At 47.3% G+C, this 19675-nt stretch overlaps 1 protein-coding gene across 5 annotated transcripts in view; it reads right to left on the reverse strand.

Annotated features, from left to right (window-relative positions):
* The window catches only part of LOC118214339 (intersectin-1-like), a 45471-nt gene extending 26479 nt beyond the window's left edge, over window positions 1–18992 (reverse strand). For 3 of the 5 annotated variants that reach the window (XM_035394239.1, XM_035394236.1, XM_035394240.1), the window contains exons 1-13: window positions 18854–18992; window positions 5501–5564; window positions 4217–4312; window positions 3153–3216; window positions 2833–2993; window positions 2568–2738; window positions 2298–2376; window positions 2028–2131; window positions 1636–1699; window positions 1223–1360; window positions 1005–1117; window positions 464–726; window positions 145–294 (exon numbers count right to left, since the gene is read on the reverse strand). In XM_035394239.1, the coding sequence (XP_035250130.1) occupies window positions 145–294; window positions 464–726; window positions 1005–1117; window positions 1223–1360; window positions 1636–1699; window positions 2028–2131; window positions 2298–2376; window positions 2568–2738; window positions 2833–2993; window positions 3153–3216; window positions 4217–4312; window positions 5501–5528 (1431 nt within the window). In that variant the 5' untranslated portion in view covers window positions 5529–5564; window positions 18854–18992. Of the gene's footprint in view, window positions 1–144; window positions 295–463; window positions 727–1004; window positions 1118–1222; window positions 1361–1635; window positions 1700–2027; window positions 2132–2297; window positions 2377–2567; window positions 2739–2832; window positions 2994–3152; window positions 3217–4216; window positions 4313–5500; window positions 5565–18105; window positions 18287–18853 lie in introns of those variants that run through there. The other 2 variants (XM_035394238.1, XM_035394237.1) reach the window with 2 other exon arrangements.
* Between the last annotated feature and the right edge of the window lie 683 nt (window positions 18993–19675).

Raw genomic sequence — 19675 nt, forward strand, 5'->3', positions numbered from 1 at the left:
ATATAGTATAGTGGTGGGGGTGTATATGTGGCAGTGGTAGTACAGTATGTGGTATATATAGTACAGTGGTGGGGGTGTATATGTGGCAGTGGTAGTACAGTATGTGGTATATACAGTACAGTGGTAGAGGTGTATATATGGTACCAGCGCCTCCAGCTGGAGCTCCAGGGTCTTCTTGCGGGCCTTCAGCTGCACCATGCTCTCCTGCTCGCGGTTCCTCTGGATCAGCAGCTCCTGCCTGCGGCTCCTCTCCCACTCCAGCTGCCTCTGCCTCTCCAACTCCCGCTTAGCTGCCTGGAGAAGAGCACAAGGTTCTTAAACACACAAACACACACACACACACACACATATACACACATGCACACACACACACACACACATACGCGCACGCACACACACACACACACGCACACACACACATGCACACACACACACAAGTGCGCACACACACCCCACTCCTCACCTCTCTCCTCTCTATCTCCTTGCGTCTCTCTTCTTCTCTCTGCCTCTCCAGCTCTCTCTGTTTTTCCAGCTGTTTCTCCAGCTCCTGCTGCCTGCGCCTCTCCTGCTGCAGGCGCTCCTGCTCCCTCCTCTCCTGCTCCTGCCGCTCCAGGGCAGCCAGCCGCTCCTGCTCCTTCCTCTGCTGCTCCTGCAGGGCCTGCCTCCTCTTCTCCAGCTCCAGGTTCCCTCGCTCAAAATTCTCACGCTTCTTATCCTCAAACGTCACTGCGGGAGCGAGGGAGGGGCTTAACGCATCATCACTGTGAGACGCAGATAGCTACACATGAACACATCATCACTCAGATGCAAAGTGATGCATATAAAAGCACCATCACCATTCACCACTGAGAGACCAATCTAAATAAGTTCCTGATTATCCATTTGCATTCAAAACGCTCTGCTTTTGTCAGGATTGGAAAAATGCTTGTGGTCACAGTGTGGACATGTTGAGATGCTAAAAAATGATGGGAATTATGGGAATGACACCTCCTGTAACCTCTGACCTGGAAGCCTTTTCTCTGCAGTCTGCTGCTCCTCTTCCTCAGGCTCTTCCTGTGCCCGCTGCTCAGCTGCATGCACGCTGGTCACCGAGATTCCGCTGCCCGAACGGACTCTTCTAGAATGACACCAACCACAGTACAGTTACACACTCAGACCAATCACAGCACTGTTACACCCACAGACCAATCAGAGAGCAGTTACAGACATGCACAGAACGCACCGGAAAGTGGGCGGGATGAAGTCGGGGGGCAGTACAGGGGGGAGGGGCAGGCCGGACATCGCCATGTCGATAAGGTGCATGGCCAGGATGAACTCCTCAGCGGTCAGCTTGCCGTCCTGGTCGATATCCGACAGGTTCCTGGACAGGGAGGAGAGAGCAGGCTTTACCAGAGACCCAGTTTACCTGCACATCTACAGAAGAGTTTACTAAGCAGGGAGGGGAACAAAGAGAACCTGACTGCCTCAGACTCACAGCTTTCTGCTCCTATTCTGAAGCACACGTGTATGCACACACGCACACACGCACGCACGCACACACGCACGCGCGCACACACGCACGCACACACGCACGCACGCACGCATGCACACACACATGCACACACGCACACACAGACACACAAGTTTAGGGCTCACCAGATTGATGCTAGCTGGGCTTGAGGTAAACTGGACTGCATCAGGATGGTTCTTGCTTGTGGTCCTAAAAAAAATAAATAAATTAAAAAACTTCCAGTATACATATCAACATGCATACATATACGCACATACATACATTCCTACATACTCGCATACACACACACATACACACATACACACTCGCATACACACTCACATACATACTGTACACACATATACACATATATTCATACACACAGCACACAGACCTGTCCACAGGGGTGCCATAAGCACAGGCAGCAGGGCTGCAGCGATCCCCATCTCCTCCTATTAGCACAGCCCAGCTGTGAAAGCTGTGTATGTGTGCTAGAGTACAACACCCAGAGCAGCTTCGCAAAAGCGAGCAAGTGTACCTGTGAGATGGCCGCTCATCATTTTGTCGTGGCTGTTGAAAAGCTGCCGGTATTTTAACCTCGAAGACTGTGGGACAGCCCAGTCAGGAGGGGGCGCTGCCGAGCTAGAAAGAGGGAGAGAAAAGGAGAGAGGCAGACTGAGGAGGAAGTCAGTCTTACATACCCCTATAGGCCTGTGCTACCAGGCATGGCATATACACAATCTCCCTTCAGAAAGAGCACACGGGCATCACCAGAATGAGCAGGCTTTTACCTGAGCTCTGAACTCACCTGGGCGCATCAAAGGACTGGCCTTTCTGCTGCTTCAGACTGGAGCGGTTGAACGAGGAGCTCTTATTGAGAGCTGCGGCTGAGGAGGACAGGGGATTGAACATGATACTACTCACACGAGGACCTCAGGATTACACTCCATACTAAACTAGCATTAAAATGTTGAATATGGTTTGTTGGTAACACATTAACAAAACCTTTATGGTGAATCAATTTTCCTTGCCTGGGGAAGGGCGGAGCATTCTTGCAGGGGGAGGGGCCAGTGCATACCTGGATGCGAGAAGCCACTGAGGGGAGGGATCATGGCGGGGGCTCCATTGGCCATGGGGGGCACGGCGGGAGGAGGCACAGAGGAGATGAGGGGGGGAGACACGCCCACCCCTGGAAGAGGAGCTATGGGCACAGGGGGAACTCCTGAAAGACCTGGCATCCCTGGCATACCTGCAGGACAGACCCAAAAAAGCACACTTACACTTACACACACACACAGGGGCTGGAGGGACAGGGGACCCGGTACGAGGCGGGGCAGCCTTACCAAAGGGCGGGGCCGAGGGCAAGGGGAGGGGCGGCTGCTTCATGGCGGGGGGCAGCGATGGGGGCAGGGGGTGACCCTGCAGCCTCAGCTTGATCAGCTTCATGGCGATGGAGAACTCATGGGCGTCCATCTTACCATCATTATTCATATCAGCTAGAGCCCTGCACGGGGGGAAGAGGGAGAGATTTAAATAAGAGTGAAAGTGAAGGCTGAATGCTGTCTGAACCAGGCCGGACCAGGCTGGCTGAACCAGGCCGGACCAGGCTGTCTGAACCAGGCCGGACCAGGCTGGCTGAACCAGGCCCGACTGAGGCTCTTACCATATCTGCGCCAGGATGGGCTGGGACAGGCCGGACTGCAGGAAGAAGTTCCTGGCCTGGTCACCTGGGGGCAGCGTAACACATAGACAGAATGAGACGGGAGGGATGCATCCCCCTGCATCCCTGTTTCAGGTCCAGTCGGACTGTCCCTCCCACGCTGCCATGACAACACACTCACAGGCCCCGCCCCCTCTGCACCAGCTGTATGGTGACAGTACATCCTACTGGCCAGTCTGGCTCTCTGACACACTGAGCATGGGTAAAAAGCCTGAAAGAGGCACATCCAAGCACACAGGTTTATTCATTAAAGAAAGCAACAGGGCAGCCAGCTCTGCTGAGCTGCGGGGCAGAGGTTCAGGGTGAGGTCGACATCGCGGGTCCCCTGCCAGCACCCGTTCCGGCAGATTACAAGAAACAGATACAGGCAAACAGGAAGTGTCCCAGGCGCACAGGAAGTATCCCCTAACCCCAATGTTCCACTCGGCACAGAAAGCTCTTTCAGCAAAGCACCCCAAAAAAGCCTCTGTAGCAGGCTGCTGTATTTCTGTCGACTGTGATACCACAACACAGGCTCCCTTTCTGTCTGTGGGACATGCCCCATGCTGGGGCCCGGACCACACAAGGGCCCGCTTATTTCAGAGTCCGGCTTCAGAGAGGGACAGAGAGAGGAAGAAAGCAGGGCGGGGCGATTAACCATGGGATAACTGCCATTAACGATAACGATCCCATTACAATGAGCATAATGGAATATCATAGTAGGAGTCATTGCTGCTGTGCGGCATATTGGCTTTCTTTTCATCTGGACCTTTTCTGTAATCATACCTGATGCTGTAGAGGACCTCTAAAGTTCATTTTAAAAAAGACAAATAAAACAGCAAAGCAAGCACACAAACCAGCCCAAAACCAGTAGGAGGTGGGTACAATCCCCAGGCGGAGAGAAGAGCAGCTCGTCTGTGACAGGGTTCAAATCCTGAGTGTGCCCTCCCTCCAACTGCCCTCCTGCTGCCTCCACTACCCTCACTGCTGTCCCCTACGGCCCTTACTGCCTCCTTCTACAGACTGACCTGTGATGAAGCCGGCTGGGGTGGGGCTCAGACCGTGGAACTGCTGGTCATGTTTGGCCCTTTCATCTACAGAGATGACCCAGGCATCCAGGCCCCCTGAGAGAGAGAGAGAGCGAGAGAGAGAGAGAGAGAAAAAGAAGAAGGGAGAGAGAGTCAGTATGTCACACAATACGAGCTGTCTGACAGTGTTCTCTGTGCAACAGAGACAATATTCACCCTAACACTTGTCAGGGAAGCGAGGATGGAGTAAAATGATTCATTTCTGAATCAAGCAGTTTTAACAGCCAACGCCCTCCTTTAATGTTCGCCACTCTGAGCCAGAGCACACCAAACACCGAGAAACACCAGAAACACCAGGCCCAATAATGTAATAACTACTCCTCCGAGTTGTTATTACACTATTAGTCAATATTATTAGATTGGTTTTTTATTTTTACTCACCAATAATGTAATTGTCACGTTACAACACTACTGGCTGATTTATTACATTATTGAACTTTATTACATTTTTGTTGACACAGAGCAGCATTTTATCACATTATCGGTCAGTTATTGCATTATTAGTTGTTACAGGGGTATTTATGAATTAGCGGCCAGAACTAGTAATTAATGAATGCAGGACTGTGTTTGTGTGTGTGTGTGTGCTCTGTGTGTGTTTGCGTGTAAGTGAGCATGCATGTACTGTGTGTGTGTTTGTGTGCGTATGTGCATGTGTGCATGTATGTACTGTCTGTGTGTGTGTACAGCAGGATGGGGTTTCTGAGTGGAGCAGGTATCAGAGCTGCATGAGGAAGACAGGTTTCACTTTCAGGTAAAGAGGGATGAAGGAGGAGGGAAAGTGAGTGACAGCTCCGCTGGCTGACACTCAGCACACAGACCTGGGAGACAGGTAACCTGATCAGAGCAATACACTTACACCTCTCTCACTGTGCTCTGCTTCTACGCACGTACACAGACATGCACGCACAAACACACAGGCACACACGCGCATACACGCACGTGCACACACATATACTTACACCCCTCTCACTGTGCTCTGCTTCTACACACATACACAGACATGCACACATAAACACACACGTACATACATGCGCACACACACACGTACACACACACACGTACACATGCATATACGCACACACACGTACCCACATGTACACACACATGCACACACGTGAGCACACATACGCAAACGTACTTCTGGACCAGTTACCAGGGTTACTGCAGTGTGTCCTATAGAGTTTCAAAACTGAAGACTGACAGTTGTCAATCGGAGCTACTCACCTGTGAAGGGTGTTGGAAACTGAGCCATGATTCAGTCTGTCACCTGGAGCAGAGCGAAGATCTCCTGTAAGCACACAGAGAGCCTGTCACAAACACTAACATGTAACCCCACACCCAGTTCTATCACAGATGCTAACATGCTAACACACCCCTGAGGGTCTCTCCATCAATTCCACCAGAACAGCCTGGTTCATTTCCTGTGGAATGACTCCTGAGTCCTCTGCAGATGCCACCATGCTAACACACACCCAATTCTTGCACACACACTACATCCAGTTATTCCACAGACGTTCACTCTTCTTTCTTTCAAATTCAAATTCAAATTACATATCCAGCCACCTATTTAAATTCAAATTCAAATTCAAGAATTGAACTGGAGTTTATCAGCAGTTTACATTTCAATTCAGAATTGGCGCCAGCCCTGGTGTGTCTGTGTGAGCGTGTGTGTGTGTGTGTGTGTGTGCAGCAGCACTGTTGAGCTGTGATAATTCACTGGAGTGATTAGTCAGGGTTGTAGGGTATATGAGCACATAGAGGCCCAAAGCAGCCTGAGACAGCAAACACCAGTGCAGAAGATCAATACCTTCTGGTAGCACAACATAAAACAGAGGCACTGCCTGGTCACAGGTGCGCGCGCGCGCTCTCTCTCTCTCTCTCTCTCATTGCCAGATGTCAGTTTCAAAGCAACCTGCAAACAAAACCACAGCCGAGTGTCTGAACATTCTCAGCCAATAAGCAGCGCCGCACACAAATTTTCTAAAATCTCTCCCTAGAGCTGCAGACCCCACAAAGCCTAACTACCGGCCTGAAGTAGCACAGGCGTGCCAGCGGGTAGGGTGGGGTAGTGACAGACACCAGGGCGGCCAGCGGCCCCACACCGGCCCAGCGCCGGCCCAGCTCCTGCTTTGAGGATGACTGCATGAAGAGGGCATTGCACACAGAGGTGTGATCACAGCCAGCGGCTCCTCTTCTCACGCAGCCGACAGCAGAATAATACTCACACAGTATGACTGTACGCCTACTACACCGCCTTACAAGAAGAATGCCTTCCAAACCGCCTTAAAAGATCCAAGCCTTCCATTTCACATACTCCCATACCACATACTATCCATTCCACATACTTCCATTTCATACTCACACTGTGCAGTTTCTATACTGCCTTACAAGAAGAATGTCTTCCATACAGCCTTAAAAAATGTATGCCTTCTAGACCTCCTTGAAAGATGAATGCCTTCTATTTTGCCTTAAAAGATGTAGGCTATACCATCAATATAAAAGATACAAGCTTTCCATACTGCCAAACAATATGTAGGCCTAAGCTTTCCATACCACCATTAAAATGTCAGCCTTCTAGACTGCCTTGACAGATGTATGCCTTCCATACCGCCTTAAACGATCAAGGTTATCACACCATCTTAAAAGATGTAGCCTATACCTTCCATACCACCTTAAAAGAACTTTGCTTTCTATCCTGCCCAACACTACTGAGACGAAAGTGTTTGGACACCCCTTCTAATTAGTGGGTTTAGCTACTTGAGCTACACCCATTGCTAACAGGTACATCAAGCATACAGCCATGCAATATCCACAGACAAACAGCGGCAGTAGAATGGTCTGGGGCAGTTTTCATGGTTTGGGCTAGACCCATTAGTTCCAGTAAAGGGAAATCTTAATGCTACAGCATACAATGACATTCTAGAGAATTGTATGCTTCCAACTTTGTGGCAACAGTGTGGCGAAGGCCCTTTCCTGTTACAGCATGACAATACCAGCGTGCACAAAGAGAGGTCCATACAGAAATGGTTTGCCAAGATTGGTTTGAAAGAACTTAACTGGCCTGCACAGAGCCCTGACCTCAACTCCATTGAATACCTTTGGGATAAATTGGAATGCTGACTGCAAGCCAGGCCTTATCGCACAACATCAGTACCCAGCCTCACTAAAGCTCTAGTGGCTGAATGGAAGTGAATCCCCGAAGCTATGTTCCAAAATAAAGTGGAAAGCCTTCCCAGAAGAGTGGAGGCTATTATAGCAGCAAAGGTGGGACCAACTCCATATTAATGCCCATGGTTTTGGAATGAGATGTTTAACAAGTACATATGGGTGTGGTGTTCAGGTGTCCACGTAGTTCTGCCCATGTAGTGTGAATGTTATACACAGAAATTGTATAAAGTTGATTTGCAGAGACCTACAACAATCCAGATGACCTTAGCTGAGTAAATTGTGTACTGCACTATAGGCTACATGTTGCAAGACAGTGAGCATTTTCCAATTTTCCATTACATAAAAGTAAATGGATGTGCAAGAAGCAACCATGACACTTTAAAATTTGGTAAAAACAGAGTTGGAGACCGAAGCAGTGACTGAAGAGGATTCTGAATGTTTTTCAGACTCTGATGGAAGTGTGGCACAGTGGGTAAGGAACTGCGCTTGTAACCGAAAGGTCGTAGGTTCGATTCCCGGGTAGGACACTGCCGTTGTACCCTTGAGCAAGGTACTTAACCTGCATCGCTTCAGTATATATCCAGCTGTATAAATGGATACAATGTAAATGCTATGTAAAAAGTTGTGTAAGTCGCTCTGGATAAGAGCGTCTGCTAAATGCCTGTAATGTAATGTAATGTAATGTAATGATGGCTTGGTGGTAAAGGGCCTGAAGAACAGAGCAGCTCAATGAAATAACACAACATGAGACCAGAAAAGATGGCAGTTAGGACAGAGCCACACCGTGACAGCGCTACAGGCCGGCATTGGGCACAATATACTGCCCCTTATAAGACTCACTTTGCATATCTGGCGCAGGCACCGTGTTCCTTACCTGTGAAAGGTACTTTTATAAGTTGATTTAAGCAAATGACCAAATTGTAACAAGGCTGTCGAACAAAGCAAACTGCCATTGCGTATAAATGAGCGTATGCATAGAGACCTGTGAAGGACATAGCCTAGTGCATGCTTTATCTTCTACCTACACATATTTGTTTTTTATGAAAAGTCGTCCTTATCACGCATAGCACTTTCATTGCGGTGTTTCCAGCAGCAATGCACATGTAACCCTTAAACACAAACTTACGAAAACATACAGGAGTTTCATTCAAAAAGTTACTGTAAAAAGAAGTCAGTCCATGAAGGAACTCCAGGGGTGGGGATAGCACTATTCATTGGTTGAGGGACCCCTGTTGGCCGTCTGGGCATCCAATGTGTGCACAGAGGTGACTGGGTCTCCTCCACCCCTATACTGTATGTGCTAGAGGGGGCATTTATGAGCACGCTTGTACATAGTTTATGAATTGGACATTCCAAAATCGGGGCAGGATTGGTGATGGAAAATTAGAAAAAATAAATAAATACAAATAAAAAACTGGAATCATTAGCTATAGGTAGCTAGCTACACAAACCATCATTCTGCAACAGGTCTGCATGAGTCATCATTGGCAGGACAAAAAGTAGGCAATAACCTTGGCAAGTCACCATCATGCCCTCAACACGACGAGCATGACAATTTAGAAGGGGAAAAAACACTCAGCTCAAATAGAGTTCAAGATGATGTTCAATAAGAACCATAAAATTTCATTATAGATCCTATTCATGCTGTCATTCTGCTGAATCGAATTCTGACAAACGGTGCCTTACAATCAAGCAGGACTGAACCAGAGTGTCATTGCCTGTATCCTTGACAACACCAGCAATGTTAAAAACTGCACTGCTTTAGAGTCACAACTGCTGTTGAACTGCAGACTACAGAGCACGGACTCAGGAAGGCAACACTACAACCCATAAAACAACAAACTATTAAAGCTGCACGATGGGTCTAAAACCAACTCACATAGATTTATTATCAAGTACAGTACTTCCTTCAAACCCCCCCCCAAATACTAGGCTATTTAGTGTTTGAGAACCTTTGGTCTTTCGAGTTTCGAACAGTTAAAAACTGTTAATGGTGCCCAAGAAAAAATACTTTAAATTGCTTCACAACTCTGGAGAACTAACTGAATGCCGCACACACACAAAAATGCAAATGTTCCAACTCATCCCCACAATAAGGCGAAGGACTATGGAGATATACAACCATCTCCGTCAGCTGCCTGCTGTTCAAGACCCGAAGGAGAGAAACAACTGTGTTTCAGAAACGGCATCTCATTAATATTTATAAAGGAGGCTAATAACAGAGGGACAGCCTTTAGAGCAGAGAGCAGAGCTCAGTGCCTTTAGAGCAGAGAGCAGAGCTCAGTGTCTGTAGAGCAGCGAGCAGAGCTCAGTGCCTTTAGAGCAGAGAGCAGAGCTCAGTGCCTTTAGAGCAGAGAGCAGAGCTCAGTGTCTTTACAGCAGGGAACAGAGCTCAGTGTCTTTAGAGCAGAGAGCAGAGCTCAGTGCCTTTAGAGCAGAGAGCAGAGCTCAGTGCCTTCAGAGCAGAGAGCAGAGCTCAGTGTCTTTAGAGCAGAGAGCAGAGCTCAGTGTCCTTAGAGCAGGGAGCAGAGCTCAGTGCCTTTAGAGCAGAGAGCAGAGCTCAGTGTCTTTAGAGCAGACAGCAGAGCTCAGTGCCTTTAGAGCAGAGAGCAGAGCTCAGTGCCTTTAGAGCAGAGAGCAGAGCTCAGTGTCTTTACAGCAGGGAGCAGAGCTCAGTGCCTTCAGAGCAGAGAGCAGAGCTCAGTGTCTTTAGAGCAGAGAGCAGAGCTCAGTGTCCTTAGAGCAGGGAGCAGAGCTCAGTGCCTTTAGAGCAGAGAGCAGAGCTCAGTGTCTTTAGAGCAGACAGCAGAGCTCAGTGCCTTTAGAGCAGCGAGCAGAGCTCAGTGTCTTCAGAGCAGAGAGCAGAGCTCAGTGTCTTTAGAGCAGAGAGCAGAGCTCAGTGCCTTTAGAGCAGAGAGCAGAGCTCAGTGTCTTTAGAGCAGAGAGCAGAGCTCAGTGCCTTTAGAGCAGGGAGCAGAGCTCAGTGTCTTTAGAGCAGGGAGCAGAGCTCAGTGCCTTTAGAGCAGAGAGCAGAGCTCAGTGCCTTTAGAGCAGGGAGCAGAGCTCAGTGCCTTTAGAGCAGAGAGCAGAGCTCAGTGTCTTTAGAGCAGAGAGCAGAGCTCAGTGCCTTTAGAGCAGAGAGCAGAGCTCAGTGCCTTTAGAGCAGAGAGCAGAGCTCAGTGTCTTTAGAGCAGAGAGCAGAGCTCAGTCTCTTTAGAGCAGAGAGCAGAGCTCAGTGTCTTTAGAGCAGAGAGCAGCAGTGCAGGAACGTATAAACTAACACACGTGCATGATACACACACACACCTGTCCTGTACACATACTGTATGTGTGCGTGATACACACACACCAGTCCTGTACACATACTGTATGTGTGCGTGATACACACAAACCAGTCCTGTACACAAACCATGCGTGTGCATGGTACAGACACACACACCCTGCTTATGTGTCTGTATCTGCGCTTGGGGCAAAGGGCACACATCACCCCTGCTCCAGGTAGCAGCTCTTACCTGTCCCCTGTTCTCGCAGTCCACCCACTGATTGGTTCTGGTTGCTAAGGCAACTCAGTGCTGAGATATCTGTGACGAGGCCCTTGCCCAGCGGAACACTGTCTCCCCCAGCGTTCCGTCTCCCAGACACACTTTGCATTCCACCCCCCACCCCCCCTCCCTGCCGAGCCTCATTACCATTTCACCACAAAACCCACCAGGCCAGGGGACACCATGAACACCCCCCTGTATGTTCCCTCAAACACAGACCTGGGGATATTATGAATGCCCCCCAGTACTCTCTATACGTCCCTCTCAAACACAGACCTGGTCTCACTGTCCCCATGGCTCCCATCAGACTCAGTAAGAATGAGCCCTCCCTTTATCCCTGGCTGTGACCATCTCAAATGGAAATGAGGAATTTCACATGCCTTCCCAGCCATGCAGCAGAAAAATTTAGGAAGACAAGTACACAAGACCAGTGCGGGGGGCGGGGGGGGGTACCTAAAATTAATTAGTGAGAGCAGCAGAAGCGTGTGTGTGTGGGGGTGTCCACGCACGCAAGTGTGTGCGTGTGCATGCGTGAGTGTGTGTGTGTGTCTGTGTGTGTGAGTGGGTGGGTGAGAGTGTGTGGGTGTCCATGCACGCATGTGTGTGCGTGTGTGTGTGTGTGCGCGGGCGGGTTTGAGTGTGTGGATGTGTGGGTGTGGGTGTGCACGCATGCGTGCGTTGCGTGCATGTGGGTGTGCACATACGCTCTCAGTAAACAGGGAGTGGGGGGGGGGTGTCACGTGGGGGTCACGCTACACTCCAGCTGACGGGATGAACTGACAGTGGACTCAAACTTGCCAAGCCGAGACGCCGCCCCTCTGTCACCCTGCTATTTCACGCACCAGTTCCTGCTTTGTCAGTGAGACCAATTGGAGATCAGCCATTATGTATATGCTCAACTCCACTAGGTTTCTGTGTGCTACAGTGGAGAGCTAACAGCAGCACAGCCATACTGATGCACTGTGTGCTACAGTAGAGCGCTAACAGCAGCCCAGCCATACTGATGCACTGTGTGCTACAGTGGAAAGCTCAAAGCAGCCCAGCCATACTGATACACTGTGTGCTACAGTAAAGAGATAACATCTGTGCAGTGATATTGTACACTGTAACTGTATGATATTGTAGGAACTAAGAACTAGGCTACTACAATTGTTGCGCATTTTCAGCTTTTTGCCGCCCATACGTACTTGCGTATCACTTCCGTCAACCCCTCATCTTGATGAATAATTTACAATAAAGTGCTATCAAAAACTGAAAAGTACTTTCTTGGATCTTTTGGAGGGAGAGCTAAGATTAGCATAGTTTTAACAATATCCTCCCAAAATGCTAGAACTCCGAAAACACTAGTATGGAAAAAGAAAACAGTAAAACTAACTTAACTGGTTAAGCATTTTATGCCAATGTCAGTCCAGCAGGTTATCTGCCAAAAACACCAGACGGTCAACTTACAGAGAGGCCCGTGCCAGTCTCCTTACTATACTCCCAGCGGGGGAAAAGACGCGTTTCGATTGCACCAAGGAACCAGAGATGAAATGAAAGTGCCGTGTCTGTCAACTAACAACACAGCAACAATATGACCCAGCGACTTCCATTTTCAGCAGAGGTGGTGCTAAAATGTAAGATTTATTTTTGGTTTAACACAATCCAAGTTGAAAAGAAGACAGCTGCAATAAAGACATGCTGCATTCCTTTCTTCCACATTCAAATATTCATTTTCACACTCAAATTACTTTTCTTTTCTACAATTTGAATATCGAACCATTATCAGACAGCCCTACAGCAGAGTAGGGTATAGCAGGGACAGTACCCTATAGTACAGTAGAGTAGAACAGGATACAGTGTGGTACAGTATAGTAGGGTATAGCAGGGACAGTACCCTACAATGGGAGTAGAGCAGGGTACAGTGCAGTAGAGTATATTCAACTGAGCTAGCCGCTACAGAGCCTATAGCACCCCGGATCACTGCAAGGTCACTGGTGCCCTATCTGTGCAGCCAAATGCATCCCATCTGCATCCACTGCCTGAGTCTTCCCATCACCCCCTGCTACAATAGACAGCCAGGCATGGGATCCTAAATATAATGAGGTTTAATATTACTCCATGAATAAACACCTTTTAAATCATGAAAACCATGATTACATCAAGCCCAGTGATTACACTGTGCCTTTTATTTAAAACCGAACACAAACTGTGACATGACAACAGACCCTGACGTCTACACTGGTTTGCTACGGCCATCTGTTAATATGTAGGAGGCAAAACACAGTTTCACCAATCTGTGGATTTTTTTCCCCACCCAATAGTGACCACTTCCTGCCTTAGCAGCCTAACTGGATCCCCAGCCAGTCTCAAGCACATAAAGCTGCATTGCCTGTTAATGCAGCATTCCAGCAAACCGCAGTCTGGGTTAGCATTCTTAGTTAGCCTATTTTGAAAGTATGAATAAGAAATTCTTAAAGTGAGGAGTGGCAAGGCCTCCCTTGGCCTGGTGGGAGCTTACTGCAGGCAGCTTGCTGGCTCATCTGTGGCTCAAATCCTGCAGAGGATTAGAATCCACTCAGACAAACAATGAAGGGAATAATCTCCATCCAGGGTCGCCGTGGCGACACTGGAATGTGTACAGAGCAGGGATGTTAAAGAGACTCCTAAATGCCCAGTGCTGTGAGCTGCTACAGACCTTACTGTCCTGGGACGTTTCTGCCAAAACCCTGCATGGATGTCACTGCTGCACAGTGAGAGCACAATTCCCACCTGGATTTCAGGACAGACAGGCTGGGCATCAGTATTAAAACACACACACGCCCACACGCAAACACAAGCACAAACACCCCACACACACACTGCTCACACAATGCAGCACACATACAGTTGACTCATCTCACACAGATAGCCAGAAGCCTGATTGCTGTACACTACAGTACCCAACCAAGCGCACTGCTATCAGACTATAGTCAAAGCTCCGCCCACATGCATGCCGTCAATGACATGTTTACAGTGGCTTTGTTCCACAGAAGAGGACTCATGTAAGATCATGAAAAATCATCCCCAGATCTAATTGGCTAAATAAATGTTCTCTCCCTCTCCACCTTCGCTAATGTGTGGTGAGCGTTCTGGCGCAAAATGGCTGCCGTGCATCACCCAGGTGGGTGCTACACATTGGTGGTGGGTGAGGTGAGTACCCCTTCACTGTAAAGCACTTTGAGCATTTCGAAAAGTGCTATATAAATGTAATTATTAATAATAATAATAATAATAATATTATTATTATTATTATTATTATTATTATTAATAAGATCGGCCATGATAGGATGACAAGCTGGAGTTCAGACAAAGTTAGCATAGTGCCCTAAAACTGTCCGAGTGCAGGTCTTATACTAGGGCTGTCAGATTCAGACTTTATAAGAGCATATTCCTTGAATAGGGGAAAAAACATTGACTAGCAGTAATAACGGTCGGTCAATAATTGATTGATGTTCTAGAGAATCTACACACTAATGATTTAGGTCCCAATGTTCAATGTTAGAATGATGTTAATAATTTTATTAACAAAATATTCTTTAATGAAAGTTTTTGTTTAGACAGCAGCTATTGTAGTGCCTTTGCAATAGTCATATTAGTGCACAATCCACACAGAAATGGTCCATTTTCATTCCAGCTCAAAAATTCACCATATCGGCTGCCATACAGGAAATCCGTTAATTATTCCCCTCTAAAAGAAAAGGAAGTGGCACTACCAGTTGACCAGAATCCTCACGTGTGGCAGAAAGACTCAGACTGTGGGAGGTTCCCTCACATTGCACAGCTACTGCAGAAATACCTGAGCATTCCTGGCACTTCTGTTCAAGGAGAGCGTGTTTTTGCCCAGCAGGTACCGTTGTAAATAAACACGCCCAACACTGGCCTCTTACCAACTGGATCGTCGAACTTTTTTGGCAAATAATCGCTAAAAGGACTGTGCTGATCACTGCCAAACTGAAACAGAACTGTTTTTCATGACTTTTTAATTCCAGTGTAGCCCATTTTGTTCCTCATGCGATTCTTACCAGATGACAATGTTGTGGTCAAAATAAAGGTTTAACTGTTAGGTTAAAATACACAATCAAGACTGTCGGCACATGATACAGACAGACTTTTCTTTACTTCAGGTCATTGTTACCAATGATAATAATTGTTATTTAATTTATCTATAGTGAGTAAGGGATAACAAACCCTGTTTTGTAAGTGGGAGTGTGAAAATACTGTCCCTACCTGTACAAATGACCACACCACGGGCTGTCTGAAAGCCACCCAAGGCACTGTGTGCTGTACCCAGCTCAGTCTTAACGAACTGTGTGGTGTACCACCATGTTGGTCAGGCCACATCCAGTGTGGGTGGGAATAGATGACATAAGAGTGGCAAGGCCTTAAAAACACACATCTTTCAGTCTCACTCATTCTCCTGAATTACACTGGGAAAAACACACTGACAGAACCCCTGAGCTGCCCTGTCACAACCGTACAAAGAGAACCCCGGTAGGCTCACAGCTGGGGGGCAATGGAGGGGGGGAGAAACTGCCAGGGCCCTGAATCAGAAACAATGACCACTTTGAGTCAGCAAGCAGGAGGTGTGCTCTGCAGCCAAACTCACACAGATCCCTTCATACAAGCCACGCCCCTTTCAGAGCACTGCCCAACCCCCTTCAGCACCCAGGCCCTCCCCCTTCATCACCAAATCCCACCTCCTCCGGAAATCAGCCACCCTCCCTTCAGCGTTCAGCCCAGCCCCCTTCAGCACTTGTTCACGCCCACTTCCACATTCCTGCCCCCTTAAAATCCCCCACCCCAACACACACACACACACACACACACTCACAGCTTCTGTGAGGCACAGTGAGATACAAAGGGGCATGTAACATGTTCCCAGCTGTGGAACAGTGCGGTGCAGTGGACAGTGGACTAGGGGGGTGGGGGAGGGGGGCTCCTGATCTGATGGCCAAACAAAGCCCAGATCAGCCAAAGAAACTGACTGATGGCGACACAAACAACCTCTCCTGTGACATGTCTCTCCTAACTTAGTGATTTCAGGGGGCAGGAGGTCCGCATTCCCTCCCCCGGCCCAGCTCATCTGCGTTTCTCCTTTGATCTAGACACAGGAACACTGGGCCAGCCTTGGACAGGCGACCCTCACTGTGGACCACAGAAAAACGGGCCCAGTGTCTCTGTGCTCGAGTTCACTCCAGAGAGGAACAGAAAGAAAGCAGGTAGCAAGAGAGAACTGACCACTTTTTCCTCCATTTCTCTTTCTCCTTCTCTCTCACTCGCACCTACCTAGAAAGGTAAGAGAACCACAGTAAAATCACACCACAACCAGACCGAAGCAAACCACAGTAAGACTCCATACAAGCATTTCCCCCACTTTCCCTGACTATTCACAGTTATTTAGACTCAGGCCAATCCAAATGTATCCATCAATTTCATTCACATAAAGGACCATCAGGTGAACAGCTCAGTTATGCACAGTATTACTGAAAGATGCTCTCCCTTGTGATTCCCCACAACATAGTGCTGCAGCTGAAACACCACAGCCCTGCTGGCAGGGGGCTGGGAAACACCAGTCTGGAATGGAGTCAGTGAAATATGTAATAATGACACTAATCTCATCAGCAGGGGGAAATGCTGAGGTTTGGGCTGGTATCCCAGGATACAGCAGCTCAATTAGCCATCAGAACTGCACATCCAAATCAACACATAAGACCAAACCTCTGTGCTGGTTAATTCTCCTCTAGTCTTGCAATACAATGATGAAAGCCATTTATATCCATAACTACACAATTTATCACATAAAGCAAATGTAGCGTGTTTCCTTTATACAGTGCCATTCAAACAAGGAAGAATAGCAAATACACAGGAGGACCTAGATATGTACCTCCATCAGCAAGCTTCGAGAAATTCAGGCTAGGGAGCTTTGCACATGCATGTCTCTACGTTCTTTTGTCACTTAGGTTGAGTGTGAGTCTAATTAAAACACAGGGAACCAGGCCAAAAGGGTGAGGAGTGGGAGAACAGTCACGCCTAAAGGAGCTGGGGGAGGTAGCAAAAACAGGAGCGGAGACTAAGAGGACAAGGAAGCAAAGGAGGGAGAGAAGACAAAAATCCCACACGTAATAGTTTTATATGGTGCATTTTAAATTTACATGTAGATGAGATCATAGTAAGGGAGTGGCATGATGTTGATCTTACTCTGTTACTCAAGAACAAAACCAAACACAACTGCAATTAACAATATACACCACCGCAAATCTACAGTGACTCACAGTGATATGAAACAATATTGCCAATCAAGGCTACAACCGGTCAGGCTTCTGAGCCTCAACAATAATACAGTATCTGACCAATGCAGCCCTCAAGGCATCCGGTACAAAGACGGGCATCAGATCATGTTTTGAATGATGGCTTCAGCAGCGTAGGACCCGGATCCAGACGATAGGAAGCGGGTTTATTGTTATGATAATGATGAAAGCCTGAATTGACCATAACTGCCTTGTTATGTTCATAATCAGTAAGCGAACGAGATATATCGCGGAATACATTCACGATGCGCTACCAGGGGCTGGGTCGCGACAGTGTGAAAGGCAGGCGCACCGTTACACGCCTGTTATAAAAGGACAATATGTTGGGCACAATGTCAGCAGGAGACAAATTATGAAGTGACGAACTGTATCAATCGCGGGCTCCATCGTTTCTATTTCAGCAGAAACGTGTGCGGTAGCGTTTCGGTCACATTCGAATTAGAATAATATGAGGTTGTCAATCACTAAATGGGCAAGAAAGCACACCGCATGCAAAGGCACTTCGATCTCTTGATAAATCGTTGAATACCTGGGTTTCCAAAACATTAGTTTCAGACACAATACAAATTCGAGCGACACTGACCTAGATGGGCACCTTTCTTTGCTAGCTAACTAGCCACCAAAATGCATATTGTACCATCCCTATTTCATAGCTATGGCCTAGTCATGTGTAACGCTCGATAGCTAGATAATTCACTGAGCAATCCAGACCTGCCGACCTCCACTACGCAGCCGAACTAACCAGAATCTCGCGAACATGCATGTTCGCAATTAGCTAAGTTATACTTACCTATGAAAGGTTGCAGGTTGTAGCTATGACTGCACAGGTACCGTTATCTCACTAGTTTGCCATTTAATTAGATAAAACCACGTCTTGTAATTTAACATCTCGGATACATATGTTCACACTTGCTGCAGAAAAAGCAATAGATCCATCGTTAATATCGGACAGAATTAACTCGCAATCTACCAACTGCTATCTATCTATCTGAATAGGAACAAACTGACAGTGACCTACCAGATCTCCTGCATGCAATTCTGGGGTGCATAGCTAAATTCTGAATGAATTCACACAGGGTGTTATTCAGGTAGCTAGTTAACATCAGCCAACTTAAATATTTTCAAGTATAACGGTTAGCTACCATCCGAAAATGCTGCACGATGTTCAAGCTTTTTCCGATTCGCTGGGAAGCTATTGATAAACAGCGACATAAACAGCTAACATAAATCATACCGATATAGGTAACATTACAGTAAGCTGTAACGGTATATCTACCGGAAACGTCAACCGTTTAGTTTTTTTTGCATAAATGTGTGGTCCTTATACTAACACAGCAGCACTGATTTTCCCAGCTAGTGTGCTAAAGCTGGCCAGCGGCTAAAGTCCTGGCTAGCGAATTGTTAGCTACTCTTGCAGCATCAGGCAATGAATGCTCCATAAGAATGATCCAATTAGTGAGCTAGCACCATGTAACGTTATGATTCCAACAATATTTGCTGGGGAAACACTAGAGTGAAAACACAGCGGTTCTTCTTACCTCATCATAGGTCCCCCATAATAAAAAATATTTAAGTAAATAAGATTAAAATATATATATTTTTTAATCCAATTCTCCAAGCCGATGCCAGTATCTTCTTCCAGACTCCCGTTTTCCCACTCACAAAACCGCCGTCCTGGTACGCAACCACAGTACGCAAATGCTACGTGTAGTCACGCCTATATGGGGCGGTGTCAATAGATTGGCAGTTCTCGTCATAACCTTTAAATGAAAAGATTTACTGAAATTGTTTGATTGGCATCCAAGAGGGCAAATGGTTAAAGCTGTACCGTGTACGTGCTGTGCTGGGAGACAGTACACATTTGTTCGTGTATTGGGGATTTAGGGAGCGTCTGAGTGAAGTAGTCCTTTGTTGGTTGCTGGGGGAATACGGTTCCAAGAGGGTGTCAAGAACATATTGCACATCCCACTTAAATTAATGTAGTCTGCAGCGATTGATTGAGTCAGCAAAAACTGGAAAGAAAACAAGTGTTGAATAGATGGTAATCAAATTACTTCCAGTCTGACTTGAAATATAATGGTTCCATTTAGGTACAGTGGACTATCATTCTCTGTTTAGTCTACATGAGCTGCAAGAAACACTGGGTGTTGTGTTTTAATACATCTCCCCACTTACTCAGTGCCCTGCCCTTTTGGATATGCGTAGGTGTGTCTGCCCAAACACTAAGTCTCCTAATAAGACTCTCTCTCTCTCTCTCTCTCTCTCTCTCTCTCTCTCTCTCTCTCAATTCAATTCAATTTTTCAATTTAAGTTGCTTTATTGGCATGAAATACAGACATATTTATTGCCAAAGCATACAT

The sequence above is a fragment of the Anguilla anguilla genome, chromosome 15, assembly GCF_013347855.1.
Source record: "Anguilla anguilla isolate fAngAng1 chromosome 15, fAngAng1.pri, whole genome shotgun sequence".
Lineage (NCBI taxonomy): Eukaryota > Metazoa > Chordata > Actinopteri > Anguilliformes > Anguillidae > Anguilla > Anguilla anguilla.